The sequence below is a fragment of the Vanellus vanellus genome (assembly GCF_965231255.1).
Source record: "Vanellus vanellus genome assembly, chromosome: 7".
NCBI lineage: Eukaryota > Metazoa > Chordata > Aves > Charadriiformes > Charadriidae > Vanellus > Vanellus vanellus.
The window spans coordinates 34,808,318-34,828,616 of NC_138912.1; the positions used below are offsets into that span (position 1 = coordinate 34,808,318).

The 20,299-nt window shown below is 42.7% G+C and overlaps 1 protein-coding gene across 1 annotated transcript; it reads left to right on the plus strand.

Annotated features, from left to right (window-relative positions):
- The first annotated feature begins 1,209 nt into the window (after positions 1 to 1,209).
- NRBF2 (nuclear receptor binding factor 2) lies at positions 1,210 to 17,271 on the plus strand. Its single transcript, XM_082486163.1, has 4 exons — positions 1,210 to 1,368; positions 12,859 to 12,943; positions 14,527 to 14,567; positions 15,728 to 17,271. The coding sequence occupies exons 1-4, from the start codon at positions 1,315 to 1,317 to the stop codon at positions 16,442 to 16,444; spliced, it is 897 nt and encodes a 298-aa protein (XP_082342289.1). The 5' UTR covers positions 1,210 to 1,314; the 3' UTR covers positions 16,445 to 17,271.
- Positions 17,272 to 20,299: the final 3,028 nt, after the last annotated feature.

Sequence of the window (20,299 nt, forward strand, 5' to 3'; positions counted from 1 at the left end):
AGGGATAGCTGAGAGCTACGGCTTATCAGGCCACATAGGCTCCCTCAGAGACCCACAGACGCCACTCATGTCTGAGGATCACATCTACAAAGGGTACAAAGGGCATCCCAGACTTTCTTTACTTGCTGCTAATTAGCTTTTTTACTTCTTGTTTTCTAGGTGTCTCACGTTCCCCCTACCTTCTTTCCTCTTCTGTCTCCCCTTTTTTTCTTGCCTTTGTTCCCCTTTCAGTCTATTACTACCACGCTTCTATAAACTCATGCCATCCGTAGTTCCATGTGAGAAAGCTATACACAATCCCTTCACGGCAGTTCTCTATAATCTTCATAGAACAAAATGTTGTACAGATAAGGGTGACCATGACATTGAGTAAGTTAGCTGGTCAGCATATTGGCTGTTCAGTGCCCTGCTTAGCTGAGCTTTCTCAAGCGAGTTTATTTTAAATAATGAATACTACTATCTTGTTAGCACATACATGGTGTTATGGCAATTTTGATATCACTGTCATTGTCACCTGTTTTTGTACACTGCAATTCTGGCAACGAAGACCCACGAAGAGCAAGTGCCGTTCCTTCCCCTCCTCACGGAGAGGGCTACCCGGGCTGCCCTCCTGAGGAGCTTGGTGCCCAGGGCCGAAATCACAGCCCGCACCCCGTCAGTCACCCTTGGGCGACGCGCCTCGGGGCAGAACTCAGCTCCCCCGGGCAGGAGCTGCTTCCGCTCCTCGGCAGTGGAAGGGGGCCCTTCCCGCTGTCACTCGTGTCTGTGGCTGGCCTGTGGGACCTCTTTGACACCGGCACCAACCTTGCTGCCCAGCGGCGATGGCCCCTTTTTACCGCCACGCTCCGTGGCCGCGCTGGGTGGGGGTTTTCCTCACAGAAACCCCGCGCATCCACAGGCCGGCGACCCGTGCCACGCACAGCGCTGCATTAAAGCGGGGCGGGGGGGAGGGGGAACCCACCGGGAATGGAAACCACGGCTGCGTGTCTCCTTCCACGGCCCGGCGGCCCTGCTCCGCCTGGGCGGGCGACACCTCTCCGCCTCTCGGAGGCCGCTCCCCTCAGCGGGAGGCCCGCGGGCGGGAAGGCGGCCGTTGGAAGGGGCGGGGCCAAGGTGCGGCGCCCGTTGTCCCGGCGACCCCCCGCCCTGCCCCGCCCCGGAGTCTCGCGCGGCCCCGCGCGGCTCTCGCGAGGCGCCGCCCGGTCACGGGCCGGGCGGAAGCGGCCGCCGTGTTTACAAGCAGCCGGGGAGGGGACGCGGGAGGAGCGGCGGAGCCGGCAGCCGGACCGGCGAGCCAGGCCGCCTCCCGCGCCCATGTGCCCGCAGCCCCCGCCGTCCATGGAAGTGATGGAGGGGCCCCTCAACCTGGTGAGCGCGCGGATCCGGGGGGGGGGCGGTGCGTCCTGTCAGCCGGTCCCGCCGCGCTGGGCCCTCAGGCGGGCCGGGGCGCGCGCGGGGAGGGGGGGGTAGACGGGAACGACACCCCTCCCGTCTTGCCGGTGGGTAGCCGGGCGGAGAAGCGCGACTTGAACGGTAAATAGGGCCCTCTCCGCACCCCCCACCCCCCCGGCACCCTCCCAGCAGCTGTTCAGGGCTTGTGCCAGGCCCTGCCGCGGCGGCACCGGGCCCTGGCCTGTCCGGAGGGGAGCGGGGCCGGGCGGCTGTCCCGGGCGGGGGAAGGGGAGGGGAGGGGAAGCTGGGCTCGCCACAGTCCGGTCCGGTGGCGGAGAGGCGATGGGCAGGCCGGAGGGCTGCGGCTCCGTGCCCGGGAGCACAAGGCGGAGGAAACAACGCAGGGGTGCGTGTGGCGGCATGTTTAGATTAGGGGGTGGGGGGTTAAATGTGGCCCGAGTGGCAAATAAGGGACGAGGGACGTTCTGGAAGGAAGCGTGTAGATGACACAGGCCACACCTATGCGAGTTTAGAGTTTGAGAGACTTCTCACGGCCCGCTACTGACTAGATGCTTCTTTTGATTGCAGAAGGTGAAATGTTTTAAAATCTTAAATCAGTAATTAACTCTGCTTAAACTAAACCTCTAAGGAACCTTAACTGAAACACAGATGCCTGAAAAATGCATCTTTGCAAAAGCTAGTAAGATTTTAAACAGCCTAAATTGGTAGGTTTCTGTCACATAGACAAGATCTAGGGTCAAGAACAGTTAATTCTCTGCTGCCTTGTGGGTTTTGTCAAAGCTGTATCTTGACTATGCCTCAGATGCGGTGATACACAGAGCATTCCCTTACAAAACTAGCCTTGGTCCAGCAGTCCAATTAGCCAGGAGCAGCACACCAGGAGTACAGCTCTTGTGCTTCCAGGAATTAGTTTTATCCAGAAACTGTTTGGACATTGCCGTGCAAACCTTAGAGACTTGTGTCAGTTTAGTTTTTAATCAAAGCTTCTTTGATTGCTGATGGTGTCAGCTCTGACAAACCCTTGCCTGTTCCATACAGAGTCAGTCAGGTACTTCTGGATTGCTCTCTCTGGTTTCAAAAAGACTTGTAAAATTGGCATTGCAGACCATCCATGGAATTAGGGCTGAAAGCATAGCAGGAAGATGGTCTACTATGGATCTGAACTGGTGGTGCAGGACCACTCTGGGTATGTCTGCATTGTGCCATCTCGGACTTCTTACTCTGTGTACTGGAGGCCTGATTGAAATAAGGAACAGCAGGAACTAGAAAGCTCTTGTAACTTGTTGAGGTGGTGGGTTTAAAGACAGACAAACTTACAGCATGGTAATGCAGGAGGGATAAACTATAGCTATTTCATAGACACTGTAAAAACCTTTTCAAAAGTTGATCTAGTGCATGAGCTTCTAAGGAGAAAATTATAATTGAATATTCACTAGTAAATGGCTGAAAGTAGCACCTTTGTCGCAGCGCAGGTGTCACCAGTTAGTAGTGTTTCTTACTGAGATGACTTACTAAGGATTGTAGGAGTGATGAGAATATGACTAAAGCCTTGTTGATGATCCTCTGACCGCAATAGGAGTGTGCGGTTACCACACCTGTCTAGCACCAGGCTAACAATAAGATCAAGACACTTCTGCGTAACAGATGATACAGGAAAAAAGTTGCTTTATGTAGTTTTGTACAGAAAATTATGAAGTTGCCTGCGCATATGTTTCTACTCTCTTTTAAGGAGTATCCTGAAATACAAAAACTTTTCTTGAAACTGCTGCACAATATAGTCATGGATATTCTTGTATAAAAAAAAATGACCCATCTTTTCAGGTTTTGACAAGCACCATGAAAACTCTTAATGATAAGAGCTTGAATGGTACAGTGCTGTGGTTAAAGCATGCCTACATTTTTACAAGGACATGAACAGGAGTAACTAGTGTTTTGCAAAGCTATTCCCAGTCCCTCTCTGCAGCTGAGTTTCAGATCTGCAACAACGTTCACAGAAGGTGCCAACCTCCAGTATAAGAATGTTCATTTAAGTTTTCAATACTATCCAGTATCATGTATTTCATTTGCTTCTCCTATAAATCTCTTCTCTTACCTAAGTCTAGTTCCTGTGGGCTGGAAAAGCACAACTTTTCCCAAAGAAGACAAACCATCAGAGTCGAGGGGAAAAACACCCAACCACATGACAAAAAAAAAAAAAAAAAAGCCCACCCAAAAAACCACAACCCTAAACCACAAAGTGGTTTTGGATACACTAATCATTAGGCTTATTTATCGGCTATTGATGACTTAAGTACAGGAAATTTTCCTTCTTTCAGTATATCATCGCTTGCTAATTTTTGTGAAATTGATTTTTGTTTAGTTAAGGCTTTTCATTAGAATTTGCTATAGTTCTTGGATGTTGCTTTGTCCTGTAAAACTTGTTCACTAGTTGTGTATTTAAGCATCTAGTCTTAGTTATTGGAAAGCATGGATACCATCCTGATTTTCCTGAGGAGGTGATCTGACAAAAAAAAAAAAAAATCCATAGTAGTTTTGTGGTATCCTAATGTCTCCATTTCTCTGTCAACATGTAGCACACCAACTGCACTTAATCACTTGTATTGGTTGCTTTCTGTTTCAGTTACTGTTTATATATTTTACTATATGCTTAGCCTTCCTAACTACAGGTGGCATGCCATACCTTGTTGTATTCTGCTGACTTCAATTACATTCTTTTTCTACCTTCTGAAAGATATCTTGCCCTCAATAATATTTTACCTTTATGCATCTGGGTCTTCATTAATGCCTTAAACTATCAATGATATTTCTTTTTCTTTAAGTTTAGTTACATTTTGATTTCCTTAATTTACTGATTTACTTCTGTAGATGGCACTAGACAAATACTGATTTGCTTTCCAGATTTTTTTAAGTACTCTATAACTACAGTGTTGTTTGTTAAATGGAAACTTTAGTTATTGACCTTCATGTCTAATTACTTCAATGACAAATGGACCTATCTTTAGAATTTGGGCTTTAGTTCTTCAGACTCCTTTTTTTTCCTGATAAAATTAGTCTTATCTTTTTGTATAAATTCTGTGCCACTGTTGCACGCTTAACAAATAATCATGCCACGTCTAACCCCATCTTTCCTTCTTTTAACGTTTCTAGGGCTTGTGCTACAATACTAACTGATGATTTGATTTTTCCACTGAGCTGTCCTCAAGTTATTCATTGTATCCAGTGATACTTCATTTAGGAATAGATTGAAACAACTTTTCCAAAATTGTTGCCATCGTCTATGTTGTTAGAGCCATAGGAAGGTGTTCTGGGCCAGCCTGGATACTTGAGTATATAATTTGTGTCTTCCTCTTGCCCTTTCCCTCCTCCCCTCTGCCCCCTGAAGTGTACTGTATGCTTTGTGGATAAGAATCATCATTTAATCTTTAAAGACTTGGTTAAAGCCCTGATTCTTATGCTTTTAATAATAAGGAAGCCAGTTCTTCAAACCTACAAGTAAAATATTTAGGTTGTGTGGTGGAACGTAAAACTGGTATGGACAGAGTGCAGTCCCTGCACCTGCAGGCAACCATATAGCAGATATCTAGTCCAGCTGAACACTTGTTTCACACATAATCCAGTGCCATAAACTAAGACATCTCAACATTAAAACTTTCACTGCAAAAGGATGAAGATAACTCTCATAAGAAAAGGTGGTCTGTAAACAAAAACCCAAAAACAAAACAAAAAAACCCAACCAAACACAAACCACAAAAACACACAAAAAACCTCAACCTAAAACACCCATGCAGTTAAGAGCTTCTCTGCCCTACCTACTGTAGGGGCAATTCCTACTGCCATCTGGTTTAGGCAAAGAATTCTGATCTCACATCCAGCAATAATTTTAACCTTAGGTATAGGAGCAAAAGATGTCGCTTAAGAAGCACAATAGCACACTGCTGACCATCAGAAGCTTGGAAATAACACAGTAAAAATATGGGGCAAATAGTATCAACCTCAAGAAGAGACTAAAAAGGAAACTTGCTCGTTGAACAGTCTGACACTCAGGACTTCATAACTGCAGATTCTGCTTTAGTACCTCAGTATCTTCCCATAGAATATTTGCTAAGGAGCCATACCACTTCTACCTTATATTATTCTTACAAGGTAATAGTGCTTTGTATGCTTTATAATAAGGTACAGTCCAAGATCTGGTGAATATCTATTGCCTGTAAGTTTCTTGAAGTGTAAGGGACCCAACTTGAAGAGCTGTTGTTTTGATGAAAAACAGAAAGCACAGACAGGTGGCTGGAGTGAGAATAACACAACAAAGTGTATATCGCAAGAATCTCATATAATGGAAACTTTTAATATTAATGCTGTAAGATGCTGGTAGCAGCCATTCCAGTGCAAGCTAATCAATAGTCTACTTTAAGAAATTATTTAGAAGTGAGGTGAATACTACATCCACACAAGGGTTAATAACAAGCAGAATAGATATGCAATATGGAAGAGTAGAAAAAAAAAAATACAAAGCACCTATGAAAGTTTTCCAGAGACCAAAGGATTTAAACCATATGTATTTGAGACTTAATGCCAGCCTGCACCTCTGTTATTTTGATTGGAAAAGCAGGAATATTATGTTACTCTACAGAAACATCCACTGAATCCAATTTGTTTTTTTTGATTTGTTTGGTTTTGGTTTGTTTTGTTGTGGTTTTGTTTTGTGTTTTTTTTTTTTTTTTTTAATAAAGCTTAATCTGAAAGCTGCTATACTTGCTCTCCCAAACTAAAATGGAGAGAGAAAAAAAGAGGTGGATGCACCCAAGCGACAGAAAACAAGCTTTTAAGTAATAAAAGTGGAAATATTATTATCGACATGCCTAACACAAAGTCTGTTTTTTTACCACAGTAGTGGAAGCCTTGTCTTGGTTTTCCCAGTAACAATAAGGTCTGGATGGGGCCATTCATTTCAGCTAAGGGAACCATGAGGTGTGAACCCACAGAGGCAGCAGCATATCCGTCTCAGTGAAATGACAGAAGGTGCTGAGGTGCGGCATCAGATACTCAGCTGAACAGCCAGATCAGTAATAGCCTCCTTGGAAGTTGCATTCAGTCATATAACTACTATTAGAGCACAACACAAAACTGTTCCATGTTGCACATATAACAACTTGCAGTAGCTCCTAGTCAAGAACATAATTGGCTAAGCTACAGGTGGTTGACAGAAGCCTGATTTCCTCACTGGTATCTCTGCTGTTTGGGTACCTACCAGCAGTGCCTTTCTGCTGTGTCACACTGCCATTACATGCATATCATCGAGCCATGCAGTTCAGCTCTGAGCAAGCGAGCCTAACAGTTTAAAGACTCAAATGAAGCCATCTCATGGCAGACTGGGGAGGCAGCAGGCTGAAGCCTTTCTGCCCCACTTGTTTGAAATAGTTGCTCCTGGAATAGTTTGTTTACCGGACCATTTGTTGGGATGATTCAGTTCTCCCTACTGAGGGGTAGCTCACTTGCTGTAACAGCTGGAGCCATGTGGTTTAGGGCTACATATAGGAGCCCAGATTGTTTCTGTTTATTATCAAGGCAGTGGAACTGTTCTCATTTAGCTTATAGCCTCCAGTTAGCAAGACTTGTGTAGTACCAGCTGCAGCACTCTATATGGGGACAAGAAAAATGTTACCAAAGCAGCTGAGAACTGTACATATACAAAATGGCTCTGACAAGCAAGTTGAAGCATTTAGCACTTTTATCATACTAAATGGATGAAAAGGCAGAGAATGAGGTTGCTTTGACTATGCAATAGGTAAAAGGATACCACACCTTAATGAAGTTGCAGGTGATCAGGGAAAGAGCTGCAGCTATGCCTATATGGGGTTCTGAAGACTCCACCTAATCTGAACAGTGCAAACGTGATTTGGTTTCATTCCAGATCTCTAAATTGCATTTGCATGGTGAGGAACTCAGACTAAGCATTTTATCTTAAATTTGGAATAGGTTGGGAACACACGCGTAGTCAATTAGAACTATTCAGTGAATTCATGTTGGTTGGCTAAACAACTGGTTGCTTGTCTGCCCATATATTTAAATTCTAATACTATTGCTTACAAGTGAGTTGAACTTCAGCATCTTTACAGTTCAATGCAAAGTGAGTGAGGAGTCTGTTAATATTAAGAATACATTCTCCTAAGAGTTTCACATACTTGTTTTGCTCTATAGTCACACTAATGTGTAATTTACAGTTGAGTCATTGTTCTGTCAACCTTGCTAAGTACAGGCTTTCAAAGATAGAAAATTGAGCTAACATGTGGCTAGTGGTCTTGGTTGACTAGCCACAATGGGTTCTGCCATTTTTTGTTTCTCCTTCAGTCAACTATATCTTTCTACGCAGAATACATGGAGTATTTTCAAGGGGGCTTGCTTCTGTTGATAAAGCTACACGTTAACATTTCTTTAGGCTCAGTGGCAAACGTACTGTAACACATGCTAAATAATGAGAATATAACTATGATTTTTGCTTTTAGTGTAACTGCCTGTAAATACAAGCATTTTTCATAGTCACCCTGAGTTTTATTCGTCATGATTGCACGAATTATTTATTTTTTGTAATAAGAAAAATGGATGGCCATACTTTATTCTTGGACAGCTCAGGTCCAGTTTTCCTCTTGAATCATCTCTTCATTCCATTTTTCAATGCATATGCAGACATACACATTCAAACCTTTCAAAGTTCACTATGTCCTGGTAAGAATGGGTTTGAAAGAGACTTCTCTGTGTGTAGCACTGACAGTGTTCATAGGGTGGAGGCAACAACAGTGCACCACCTCATCCCACCCTTTGTGGCCTGCTGCGGTAAACATCCACGTGGAAGATACTCAGCACTCTTTTGTACAATATGGAAACAACACAACGTGCACTTTCTGACTCCTCCATTCTCCCATATACATTCTTAGAAAAGCAGCCCTGTATCCTTAAGGAAACAAATCTCCAAACAGATCCCTCATCTCTCAAAAAAATACCTTCATCATTGCTTTCAGCATAGGTATTGATCCTTTCTGGCAAAGGTAACTGGTATCCACAGCCCATAGCATGGATGATATTAATATGAGCAGCAAACACTGGTTTCACTTAAAACAGTTTGGTTTCACTTAAAACAGTTACAAACTGTTATATTAGACAGAACTTCTTTGCAGTTAGCTTTCCTCAGGCCTCATCATTTTAGCAACTGGGTTTTCCTAGCTTCATTTGTAACTTTAGTAGTAAGTGAGGCACTGTAATCTGTGCTTCATAATCATATTAAAATATATCACTTTCTCAAGAGTCCCTTACAATGAACAAAGGAGGCTGTAAGCTTAACATCTTGTGCAAGGCTTTCCCCCATTAGGGAAACAAATTGAAACAAATCATACACAAGACTATCTCAGCTACAGGAGAACTGTAGCAAATTACTGCTCTTAGGAGAGGGTGTTAGACTTATCCTATTTGAAAATGAGTGGTACTAAATCTAGGTTTTAAAAATATTGTAGGATCAAGCAAGTTTTTTCCTGTTACTCTTCTCTCTATAATAGCTAGCCATCAACTGGAATCGTGTGGGGGAAGCTTTTTTTTTGCCCCCACCCAGTCTAAGCTAGGATCATATGGTAGCAATCCTTCAAGTTGTAAATGTGCACTATCTCTAGAAAGAAAACTAGCATTTTAATTTTTTTTTAGTTTGAGGGAGTGGCAAGAAATCTGGCAAGCAGGCCTTATGGTTTCATTTCTTATGGCCTGCAGTCACACAATTGTCTAGTTTATATTAAAAAAAAAAAGAATATTAGTGTTAATTTTTGGGGTGCTAAAGAAAGCTCTAGGTAAAGAGAAGACCTGCACTGCTGTTTCAGAGAGTTTGATTATCTTTTTATCATGTTGCTCAGAGATTACATAGTCAATGGTTTGGGTTAGCTAGGTGAAGAATGAAATAGAAATATTTCTTTGGAATAGCAGTACAAACTTACAAATGCAAATATCATCCCATAACATCTTGGCTACAGTTAGAAAGTTTGAGGAAAGCTGTTTAGCTTACCTGCTTCTGTAGTTCATCCAGAGTGGCTCAAGTGACACACTAAGCCATGCACAAATCATCCCTTAAGAACCAAATATGTTGGAGCAAGGTAAGGAAGCTTTTTAGCTTGGTCATTCTTCGCTCACAGCTGCTTCCACTGATGAAAATCAAGTTGTTACACCTGTCCATTTGCCTACTGGGAATTCCTGCTCATCTGGATTGGGAGGGACATCTGGAAGTAGTTGTCAACCTGCTTTTCTCCTTCAATTCCATAGCTTGTTAATGAATTATAATTATTCTTACACCATATCCTACATATATTTCCAGCACAGCAACTGGAAGAGGAAAGAGAAGTCAGAGATATAAACCCACCACAGTTATGCAGCATCTTTTTCTGTAGTCATCACAGCAGCAGGACCAAAGTCAACGCAGTCCTGCTTGACTCTGTGGGAAGCAGCATAGCAGCTCCAGAATTGTTGGTGTAAACACCTTCCTTTAGCATGATGTCAGACCAGGGATAAACTTGAGAGCCATCTTCCTCACTTTATGATGATATAGGACCAATTCTTCCATTGCCAGTTTTATAATGGGATGCAGGCCACTCTGAGTTCAAAATAGATTTGCTAACAATGGTTGGATGCTGTGTGGCTAAGTGTAACTGAGCACTAGGAATAACCAGCAGACTAAACAAGACGTAGAAGCTTATCCACGATACATGGCTATTAAGCATTCAAGTACTTCTTTCTGTTGCAGCTTCATCGCTTGCTGCTAGGAAACAGCACTATTAATTTCTTCAAACTGTGGGTGATGAATAATCTACCATGAAAATAGGAGAAATTCCTTGGTTCTTCCACAATCAACTAATTGGAACAAACACTCGCAGGCTGGAATAAATGAGCAAATATTTCTTTGTCAAGCTGGCAGGAAAACATACAAAATGAGGAATTCCTCCCCCATGACTGACTGCAAAACACCTAGCTTTCTCACAGAAGGCTGTGCTGAAACGGATTTTCCTCTGCTGTGATTCCTCTTGTTTCCACTGGGGAAGTCTGTTGCTCTGCATCAGCGTAAGATGGCTTGACATCTATATATTTTGATGTAACAGCAAGAAAGGCATTTTGGCCTTGTAATCAGAGGATCCTAGCTTTTCTTTTTGCTAGCATCTCTGGACTGTTGTTTTCCTAATTTTCTTCACAGTCTAGCCCAACTTCTTCAGACTTCCTTCAGCTTCACTGGGAGTTAATTGAGAATGGAAATAATTTAATTGTTCAATCAAATAACAACTGACTGTCCTCAAGTGTTCTGCACGTGCTTAAGTGATTTGTAAGATTGTGGTCCATAGTTTAAAACATATGAAAATAACCTTTGAAAACAGTCAGACTCAAGTTCTTATCTGTGGAAACTAATAAATGGAACCAGGCCCCTGGTTCACTGAATTGCTTTCTTGGCTCTCCTGTCTCTAGCTACCCTGTTTCCACTTTCCCTGTTTGGTTTTGGTTTTTTTTTTTTTTTTTTTAGATCTTCCCATGCAGTTTGCAGAAGCAGCTGTATCAATACTCATTTATTGAAAAAATGTTTTGCAAGGAGCTAGCTCAGGTGTTTTTACATCCATGACATAGCTGATTTGTAACTGAATGAGCTGCCGTGAATAACCGAGGAGATGGCTTTATATGAGCTGATACCGTTTGTTCATTCCTGTGGGAAATAAGTTTATCTTTCGGGCATATGTCTTCAGTAGGAGTCCATGGAAAAAGGCCATAAAATAGATGATTTTCCAATAGAAAAACACTACCTCTTCTGAAATTATTTAACCTCAGGGCAGAAGAAACAGGGAATGCTGACAATACTCTGATGATTGAATGAAGGTGAGGAAGAAGACTGTAACCGAAATATTTGTTGCGAAGAATCAAGGAATTATAGGATTTTTTTTAAGAACACTCTACATTACCACATGAAATCAGTGTTAGAAAAGCCAAATGTCTAAATGCAGTGATACAACTGCTTGGGATTCCTTAAGAACAGCTGTTGCCCAAAAGAGTGTTTTCTGTAGAAGTCATCCTCTTCTGTGGTGTCAAAGCTGCTAAAATTCTGGTAGAAAACTGAACTTACAGTAACACTGTAGGTGATAAGACAATTTAGAGGACAAAAATGACAAAGAAATTGACCTGTATTTTGGAACTTTATTTTAAAATTAATGTTAGTATAAGTATCATGCTAGTCCTGATGGAATCATGTTACCATCCTGTGCTCATTTTTATGTTGATGCTGGAACATGACTTATATTCACCAAACATCTGAAATCTAATGTTTTATGCCTTTATTTGAGGGAAGGTAGGGAATAGAGAATTTGTATGGGTCAGAGACAGAATTACAGAGGCAGATTTCAGGCTTTCAGGCTCTGTTTCCCCTAGAGGTTCAGTCAGTATGGATTTGGTAAAGGTTTTATTAAGAAAGAGTAATCTTACACAATGAAACAGGCAAACACTTTCTTCAGATTCGTGTCTTGGGTTGTTTCACAATGTCAGTGCCCAGTACCTGATTTGTGTTTACTTCAAACTCAACATGTAGCAAAGCAGTGATGAATAGTCTGTGTTACTGACAGTCTTGCCAGTTAGTGATTGTAGCCTTTCATATTACACAGCTTGTCTTGGAGGAAGGACCATAAAACCCATGTCTTGTCATAATGACAAAAAGACTTGCTTTCATGAATGTTGCAGTGCTCTTTATGCAATACTGTTTCTCACTGAGCGTATGCAAACACTTGCATCAATTGCTTGCTTTCAGCAACATCCTTAGTCTACCTTAGTGGTTTACATTAGTGGCTTACAAATACTAGTATGGACTTAAATGTTGTACAGCAACAATGTGACTTTGATATCTTTAACTATGGCTGTGCTGCTTCCGTTGACTGGTGTAAGCTGCAAACAAAAAAACTCAAAGATCTTTTGCAATTTCTTCACCCAAGAGGCAAAGCCTCTTGGGCATGGAGCAGCAGAAAATGTCAAACCAGCTGTAACATAATCCAAATATCTTGCATTCTGCCAGGTAAATTGGTCCTGGATACTTACAGCTTCTCTTAACTTCTTATGGCCTGCTGGTCTTTTCACACAACTACAATAAATGTCTGCCTATAAAGAATAATATGTAATTTCTGAGGAACAGCTTCAAAAGGATTTTGTTGTGTACACACCATCAATGCTGCATTAACAAACTTTGGTTCTTACCTGTACAGTACAGATTCTTGTAAGGTAGTATTAAAGAAGAAATCAAATTATAAAGCTTGTAAGGGACTGGGAGATCTGGGCCTAAAAGCTTGAGAATTTGGATCAGTACAGGTTTCTTAGATGTACTGATTACTTTTAAAATAGGTATAAGTATTTGTTGGTTAACCCTCATTGATGTAATAATGTTCTTTTTATTTTAAGGCCCACCAACAGAGCAGAAAGGCAGACCGTTTGTTGGCAGCAGGGAAATATGAAGAAGCAATTTCTTGTCACAGAAAAGCTGCTGGTGAGTAGGTATTTCTCACATTCCAGCTCTTAAAATCAATTTGTAGATTCGCATGCTTCATGTAAGTAGAATAGCTAGTTACTTGCAAAATTTTTATTCTTAAAATGTGAATTTGTTTTTCAGTCCAGATCAAGCACCCTTTTGGAAACTTTTTTTCTCATATAAGCAGCTAAAAATAGGCCTTTCTTTCCAAAGTTGCTTTGATTGGGGGTGGTTATCACTGTGAATGCAGTTCTTGACTCAAGATGAAGACAACACCTTGTGTCATGCAGAAACTGCAGTTGGGAACCTGCTGTAAGCCAGTTTCACTTTAAGCTTTGTATTTTCTTCACTGCTTTTATAGCTGAAGTCACCTGCTTTCTCTGTTGATAAAGGAAATACTTAGACAAATGTTTGCTTACAAAAGTTTACTTACTTCCCTTTCCTATAGTCTGAATCAAGACAGCTAAGAACAGGTGATGAGCTCAGCTTTTCCAGAACTCGAGCAAAACAGAGATTGCATTGCAGGCCTAACCACTGCAGTTCACAGCCTCTCCTAAGCGAGACTTTGTGCGTTTACCTGTCCATTTAACTAGTCACGCTTAATTATTTGTGTTGGAGTCCATCAGCCGTCTGACAGTGTGGCAACTGCTTGGCAGAAGAAGAAAGAGGAGGTCTTAATTGGTGCCACAAGTAGGACATTTCCAGTGACAGAGCTTGTGTGGAGGCAAAATAAGGGCTACCCTGAACATTGTAACCTAGGTACCAGGCGTTCTCACTTCCCATTCATAAATACTGGCAAACCCCATAAAATGAGAAAGTGATAGGTTTTTTCATATTTATGAAATACTCGGAGCAATGGGGGATAGCACTTATGTTTTAATATGCAGACTTTTCTTTTTTGTTTCCTTTGCTTCATATACCAAGATAAACCCAAGAAATGCATTGAATGTTTATTGCTTTTTTTCATCTGATGATTCTATGCCATTATCTGACATCCTTCTGAATTTGGTCATGAATTTCTTGTCTCTTGTCATTTTCAGCAGTAGCAAGATAGGCTTAAAGTCTGAAGTGCTGCTCTATCTGTAAGCCAGCACTTTTTCTGGTTTGGAGGGGAAGTTGAAAAAATTGGGGAACTACAGACTATACCTATTCATCAAGAATATAATTAAAGGGCATTACTTCATAATACTAGCGTGCCATGGGCGAGAGGATCTTACTTACCACCTTTTGTCTTAAAATGCTTGTATGTTAAAAGTCTGGTCCTTAGCTGTGTCTCTTCCCTTCATGGGAAAGTTGTTCTTCTGGGACTTTCTGGAAATGACTGCTGTCCTCTGAAAAACAAATCGGAACAACCTGAGCCAACAGAATGCCATGGGAAGGGTGTAGCATGTACTACACGATATTAGAGTAGTTTTTTCAGACTTTCAAAAAACAGCAGGTGTTTCCAGCCACTGTAACTTAGTAAATATTTTGCCTCTGAACTGCTGCTTTTATGTGGGGGATTCAGAACACAGAAGGTCTATAATCTTTTCTTAGCTTTTATGGAAACATTCAAGTTTTGTAACCCTGTCCTAAATGTTTATCAATTTTCTCTTCTGCAGCATACCTTACAGATGCTATGAAGCTGACCCAGTCAGAGCAGGTGAGACCAAAGTGCAGCAGGCACTAGGATCAGCCATAGCTCTATTGTGCACCTGTGTGTCATATGGTGGCCCTGACTGATCATACCCCTCCTGGGCATTAGCCTCCCCGTAGTTTTCTGAACCCATGGCAACCTCACCAGGTGTTTTAAAAATGCATAGTCCGTGATGCTCGTCTTCCTTGAGGGTTTTTCCAAGTTTATGTGGAGCAGGGACAAGAAAACTACTAACCCATTGAAGGGTTCTCCAACAATGGTTTCTAGTCTGCAAGGCATCTTCAAGTAGGGGATAAAACTAGTTTCATGTTTAACTTTTGCTGTGAGGCACTTAGGCTGTTTTGCTGAGACACAAAACTGAGCATCTCATCTACAGTCTGTAATTTTGTTTTTAGGGGGATCTCCAGAACAACAACCCTACACCTTCCCTTATTCATTGCACAGATCTGTCCCTCAGTGTAGTAGTGGAGTCTGCTCAGCACTTTCATAGCACCAGGCTTTGAGCGTAAACAGTATTATTGAAGCAAATAACCCTTGGAGATCGGACATCCGTCTTTCCTCCAAAGGGTCGTTGTTGTAGAAAAATGGTAGCCTCTTACCCGTGTTGTTCCTGTGAGTTATTAACCACCATGCCACCCCCTTCATTAAATATGGCTGAATCATTTGGAGCCATATCTGGCCTCAGCACTTTTCTGCTTAGTGTTGGGTGTTATTAATATGCCTATGCAGATGCCATCACAGAACCATACAAACAGTTTTTATGAGTTAGCAAAAGTGTGGCTGTGTGGGCCAAGTGAATCTCTTCCTTCTTGGTGTCGGTCATAGGTCAGTTGAACTCCTAGTGCCTCCGCTCAGAGGTATTACCGTAGCCTGGTCAGTGAATTAAAAACAAACAAACAAACAAAAAGACCAAATGTTAACTCACTCCTTCACAATATTAGTAGTTATGCTAAATTTGGGTGACATATCTGAATCTGTTGCATTGTACAAGCAGAGATCACTTCTTGTTGGATTTAATATCTGAATAACAAAAGCTCCTCCCACCCCCTCAGGCATGCTGTGGTGCTGTTTATGTAAATATTTACTTGCATGTAACTTTACTTGCGTGAATATTCAGGTGGGATTAGGGATCACCGATGAAATTGTTTAATCTTGTTCTTACTCAGGCTCAGCTATCACTGGAATTACAAAGGGATAGTCACATGAAACAGTTACTGCTCATCCAGGAGAGGTGGAAAAGGGCAAAGAGGGAGGAAAAGCTGAAAGCCCAGCAGAATGCTGACAAGGAAATAGCTGCACATCTTCAGACTTCTTATAAGCCATCTGCTGAAGACTCTGATGATCAAAACGTATTGGTTCCTGTTACTCAGAAATACAGCCCTTCCACAGAGAAACATCCGCAGGATATTCAGGGAGTCTTTGACAGGGACCCAGATACACTATTATTTCTGCTTCAGAAGAAAAAGGAGCCGGTCGAAGCATGTATTGGGAGTAAAGCTCCAAAAGATGACAAAACAATAATAGAAGAGCAGGCAACCAAAATTGCAGATTTGAAACGGCACATAGAATTTCTTGTAGCTGAAAATGAGCGATTAAGGAGAGAGAATAAGCAGTTAAAAGCAGAAAGAGCTAGACTCCAAAAATCTCCAGTAGACAAGGAGTTGGATGTAGATGCTGACTTCGTCGAGAAGTCAGAGTTGTGGGGTCTGCAGCAACACTCAGAAGCTACTTCTTCAGCTGCAACTTGGCAGAAGTTTGCAACAACTGCTGGGAAGGCAAAGGACATTCCAATACCCAACCTTCCCCCCTTGGACATCCCGTCCCCTGAACTCCCTCTGCTGGAATTCTCGGAAGATATACTGAAAGGACTGATGAATAGTTAAAAACCAGGAAAAGTGCTCAGTGTAGTTACTCAAACTTAAGAAAAGGGAAAACCACCAGGACAATGGTGATCTGAGGGCAGAAACATCTAACACAATCCTACTGTTGGAGAAAAGGCATTAAAGCAACCTTGTTACTGTGAAACACACACACCATATCTGATCTACTTCATAGAAGTCAAAGGTACCATAATGGGTATAAGATGGCGAGCTCTTTAGTCTTTCTCCCAATGTTTCAAACCAAATGACTGCCTGGAGAACGTTTCAAGTAACACAATCCTTCAGGGTTTTAAAGTATGCTATAGGTAATAGTTATCTATAATGCCATAAATGATGGTGCAGAACCTAACTGTTATGGTTGCCAGTTGGCTACCACTTCATATTGAAAAATGCTTTCTAGCATGAATTTAAACTGTGCATTTCATTATGCATAACTTTGTTAATTCAGATACAGTGCAATTTATACACCTCCTAGATGGATTTATGTGCCACGCTCTATACTCCTGACCACGTTAACCTCGAGTCAGGAGCGATTTTAATTTCCATTCTATGAAGGAACCAACTTATTAGTTCTGTTGACGAGTTTTTTTTTGGGTTATCTGTTTACATAACTAATCAGGGTGCATCGAATCTAGCTATTGGTTTCTGTATAAAGTGACATTGTTTAAAAAGAAAAATCTATACTTAAAGAAAAATACCCTTTTTGTTTTCAGTGATGCATGAATGGAAGTAATTCTAGCTGGCAGTATTTGATTGAAAAAGAAATTGTTTACAGCTTAACCTGATTCAAAAAGGATATGAAAATAAAAGCAAGGTGTTTTGACACTAAACGTGTGTTAAATCTCTACAAATGTTGCGGAGTATAAAAAAACCCACCACAAATGAAGATTTGTACTAACAGTGTTAGCACACATGTATGGCTGAACTTCTGTGTTCATCATCCAGCGAATATAGGAAAGCTGGGATGAATTCGGAGGGCCTTGCCTGTACGTGAAGTGACTTGGCTAATAGCTGCCTTCTAACGCCTACAGAGCGCTGAAGTGTCAGAGGAAGCAGCACGCTGGTTTTGCTTGGGGACAGGTGACCTGGCGCTGAACGAACTGTGACGTGAGAGCTATGCGCGCCCGTTCAGGGTTTTGGTTTCTGAGGAGGGGATGTAGCCCCTGCACTGGTGTGACCTGAGCCCAGGCTTTCCTGAGGGGGGGGGTGTTGTGATGTGGAGTGGAGGCATTAGTTAACTTCAGCTGTTAGTGAGTAATGAAAAGCGTTAAGTGTTGCAAGCTACCCTGTTTTAAGTTATTGTTGTGCTGTTACAAGGTAAGCTTGCTGTCTAAGGGTACATTTTTCTTCCAGAATAGATCTGGAAGTGCAGCAAGAACATCTTACTGCTGTGCAAATTCTCCCCTTACCTCTGTATACCTGCTGTCTGCTGTGCTTGCTTGAAGGCGAGTAGGGAGTGGAGGCCAGGAAAAGCCTAGGGAAACAAAGGTAAGACAAGTTCATTAGAGGAGGTCCCTCATGCTGAATTGTAGCGGGGAATCTTGCTGGGGGAAAAGAAGTTATTTTCAGTTGGAGCAGTTTTAGCCATTTTCAGCCTGCCTACCTCTGCTGAAGAGTCAGGATTCTTTGAGGAGGGGGCTAGGGGAATTCCAAGCTCTACCTTCTGTTTTTAAGACTAAACTGCCCCTTCATATAGAGCTGCATAAACAAAACACCAGATCCAAAGGAAGCCGCTTGTCTGTAGGGAGATAGCCAAGCAGGGGCAAAACTCCACACTGCTACTTTTGAAAGTGTTGTTAAAACTTTTCTCCCTCCTGCAATGCAAATGTTTGTTTGTTCTTGCAGTCTGCCTACTCAACACATGACTGCTGCTGAAACCAAACTCCAGGCAGCACAGCTCAGCACCGAGTTTTCCACTCCTGTGAGCGATGCAGAAAGGAGACTGGGTGCAACGTGCCTTTAATAGGAGAGGAGCTCCAAGCTGCAGTACAAGCACCGCTAGCGTTACACAAGCCCCATGAAGGTGATGTGGAAATCTGAGTATTTCCGTGTGATACAGAGACTCTCCTAGAGCCAGAGCAGGTGATACCAGTGAAGAGTCGGACCATGGCCTAGTGAACAGCACAGGGGCTCCTGCGGAAAGGAGAGCCTGAGCGCCGCCAGCCTCTTCTTTCCCTCCCTTCCACGCCGCAGCACAGTCAGCCGTGATGCCTACAGAAAGACAGGCGTGTGGGAGCAGGTAGGATCACCCCTTTCAGCAGCATGGGATGTTTGTAGAACATCCTACAGCTGAGAATCCATTCAATAATGACTTTTCCTTATAAAATTCTTTACATTCCAGGGAAAAGGCTAAGTGTATGAAGTAAGATAAAACAGTTTAATCTTTCCAAGTAGGAATTCTCTGAAATCCAAGCTTAGCAATCACAGAGTACATTTAAAGAACGAGAGGTTGTATAGAGGAATACTCACCACTAGAGGACAATTTTTATAGATATATAGTGATAAATCTGAGGAAATTCTTCACCAGTGTCTGTCAGCAATTAGTTTATGCCCCAACAATTTAAAACTGTTTTAAATTAGCTTGAGTTCCATCGTGAAGTGACAAAACCATCCGGTTTTTCCTTCCCTGCACCTCTGGGTTAGTTGGCGTTATTGTTCACGCTCCTTTTCAGCTCTCCTTTCGTCGTCGTCCCCCGGCCGGCCGGGGGGACCCCGCTCTCCCCTCCCCGGGTCGCCGCTTTCCGAGGGTTCGGTCGCCGCTTTCGGAACGTTTGGTTGCCACCGACCGCCACCTGGTGGTCGTGCTCGGCCAAAACGCGGAGCCCCGCTTTCCTCTGACGGCGTCGTCTTCTTGCCCATCGCCGCACGACCTGGCTGGTTCCCCAGGCTTTCCAAAACTAACGAAAAGGCGCAGTATGTCAATACTATGAGGAAAGTAAGCGATTTTGCGGCAACAACCACGTGGTAAGTTATCGGTGGTGACACAGCGCGTAACCGAAGCCTGGCACAGTACACGGAAAGATTCCCACGGGTGGTGGGTGAGTCTGATCAGTATTGTTTTATTCTGGACAGAACTAAAATCTTCTGTGGTCCGTTATTTCAAAGTGTCTCACCAAGAACCAATTTTAAACATGTGTCCAGACGCTGACTTCTATTCATAGACTTCGCTTTACCACAGAAACCACTCTTGTCTTGGAACACAGAAATATTATCCCTGTTGAATATAGCCAACATATGCTTTGCAAAAAGAAATTGTGATTACCCAGTCTCTGGCTGTGCCTCCAGAGAAGGGGAAACCAAAGAAAGGTAGCTGGGAAGCAACGTGGAGTCTCTCGAGAATAAAAGCTGCAGGCTGCACCACCAGTTGCTACTTGCGATGACAGCTAAAACCAAAATATTGAAGTGTTGGGTTATACATTTTGGTTTCATATAAAGGGAAAAATGGATCTTGTGACCTTCTCTAAGAGCATTTCTACTTTCAGGAGCCCTGGCCTTGAGCTCTTTCCCGCTCTCCTGTCAGCAGCAGCTCTTCAGCCACGTGCAATTCCTGTTGGTCTGCTCTCAGTGGCGGGGACTGCACCTCCTCGAGGCTGCCTTTCCCACAAAAGATCGGACCAGATGATTGTTTGAGGTCCTTTCCGACCTGGGTTGTTCTGTGGTTCCTCGAAAGCAGGCTCGCTAGCAAAATGGATGGAGAAAAGCAAGTTACAGCCACAAGAGCTGATAAAATCCCTTACGGAATTGGACTAAAAATACAGTAGAAAACAAAATCAGCCAAACTGTTCAAAAGTAATCAGCGTGGTAGTATGGCTGCCACAAACCAGGTATAGGTTGGACAGTATTTACCAGGCCTTTCTG

Excerpts from the sequence above, each read along its gene's own strand:
- NRBF2 (XM_082486163.1), top strand. The coding sequence starts at position 1,315 with ATGTGCCCGCAGCCCCCGCCGTCCATGGAAGTGATGGAGGGGCCCCTC. Across the intron at positions 1,369-12,858 it reads TGGAGGGGCCCCTCAACCTG|GCCCACCAACAGAGCAGAAA; the intron begins GTGAGCGCGCGG and ends TTTTATTTTAAG. Across the intron at positions 12,944-14,526 it reads TTGTCACAGAAAAGCTGCTG|CATACCTTACAGATGCTATG; the intron begins GTGAGTAGGTAT and ends TCTCTTCTGCAG.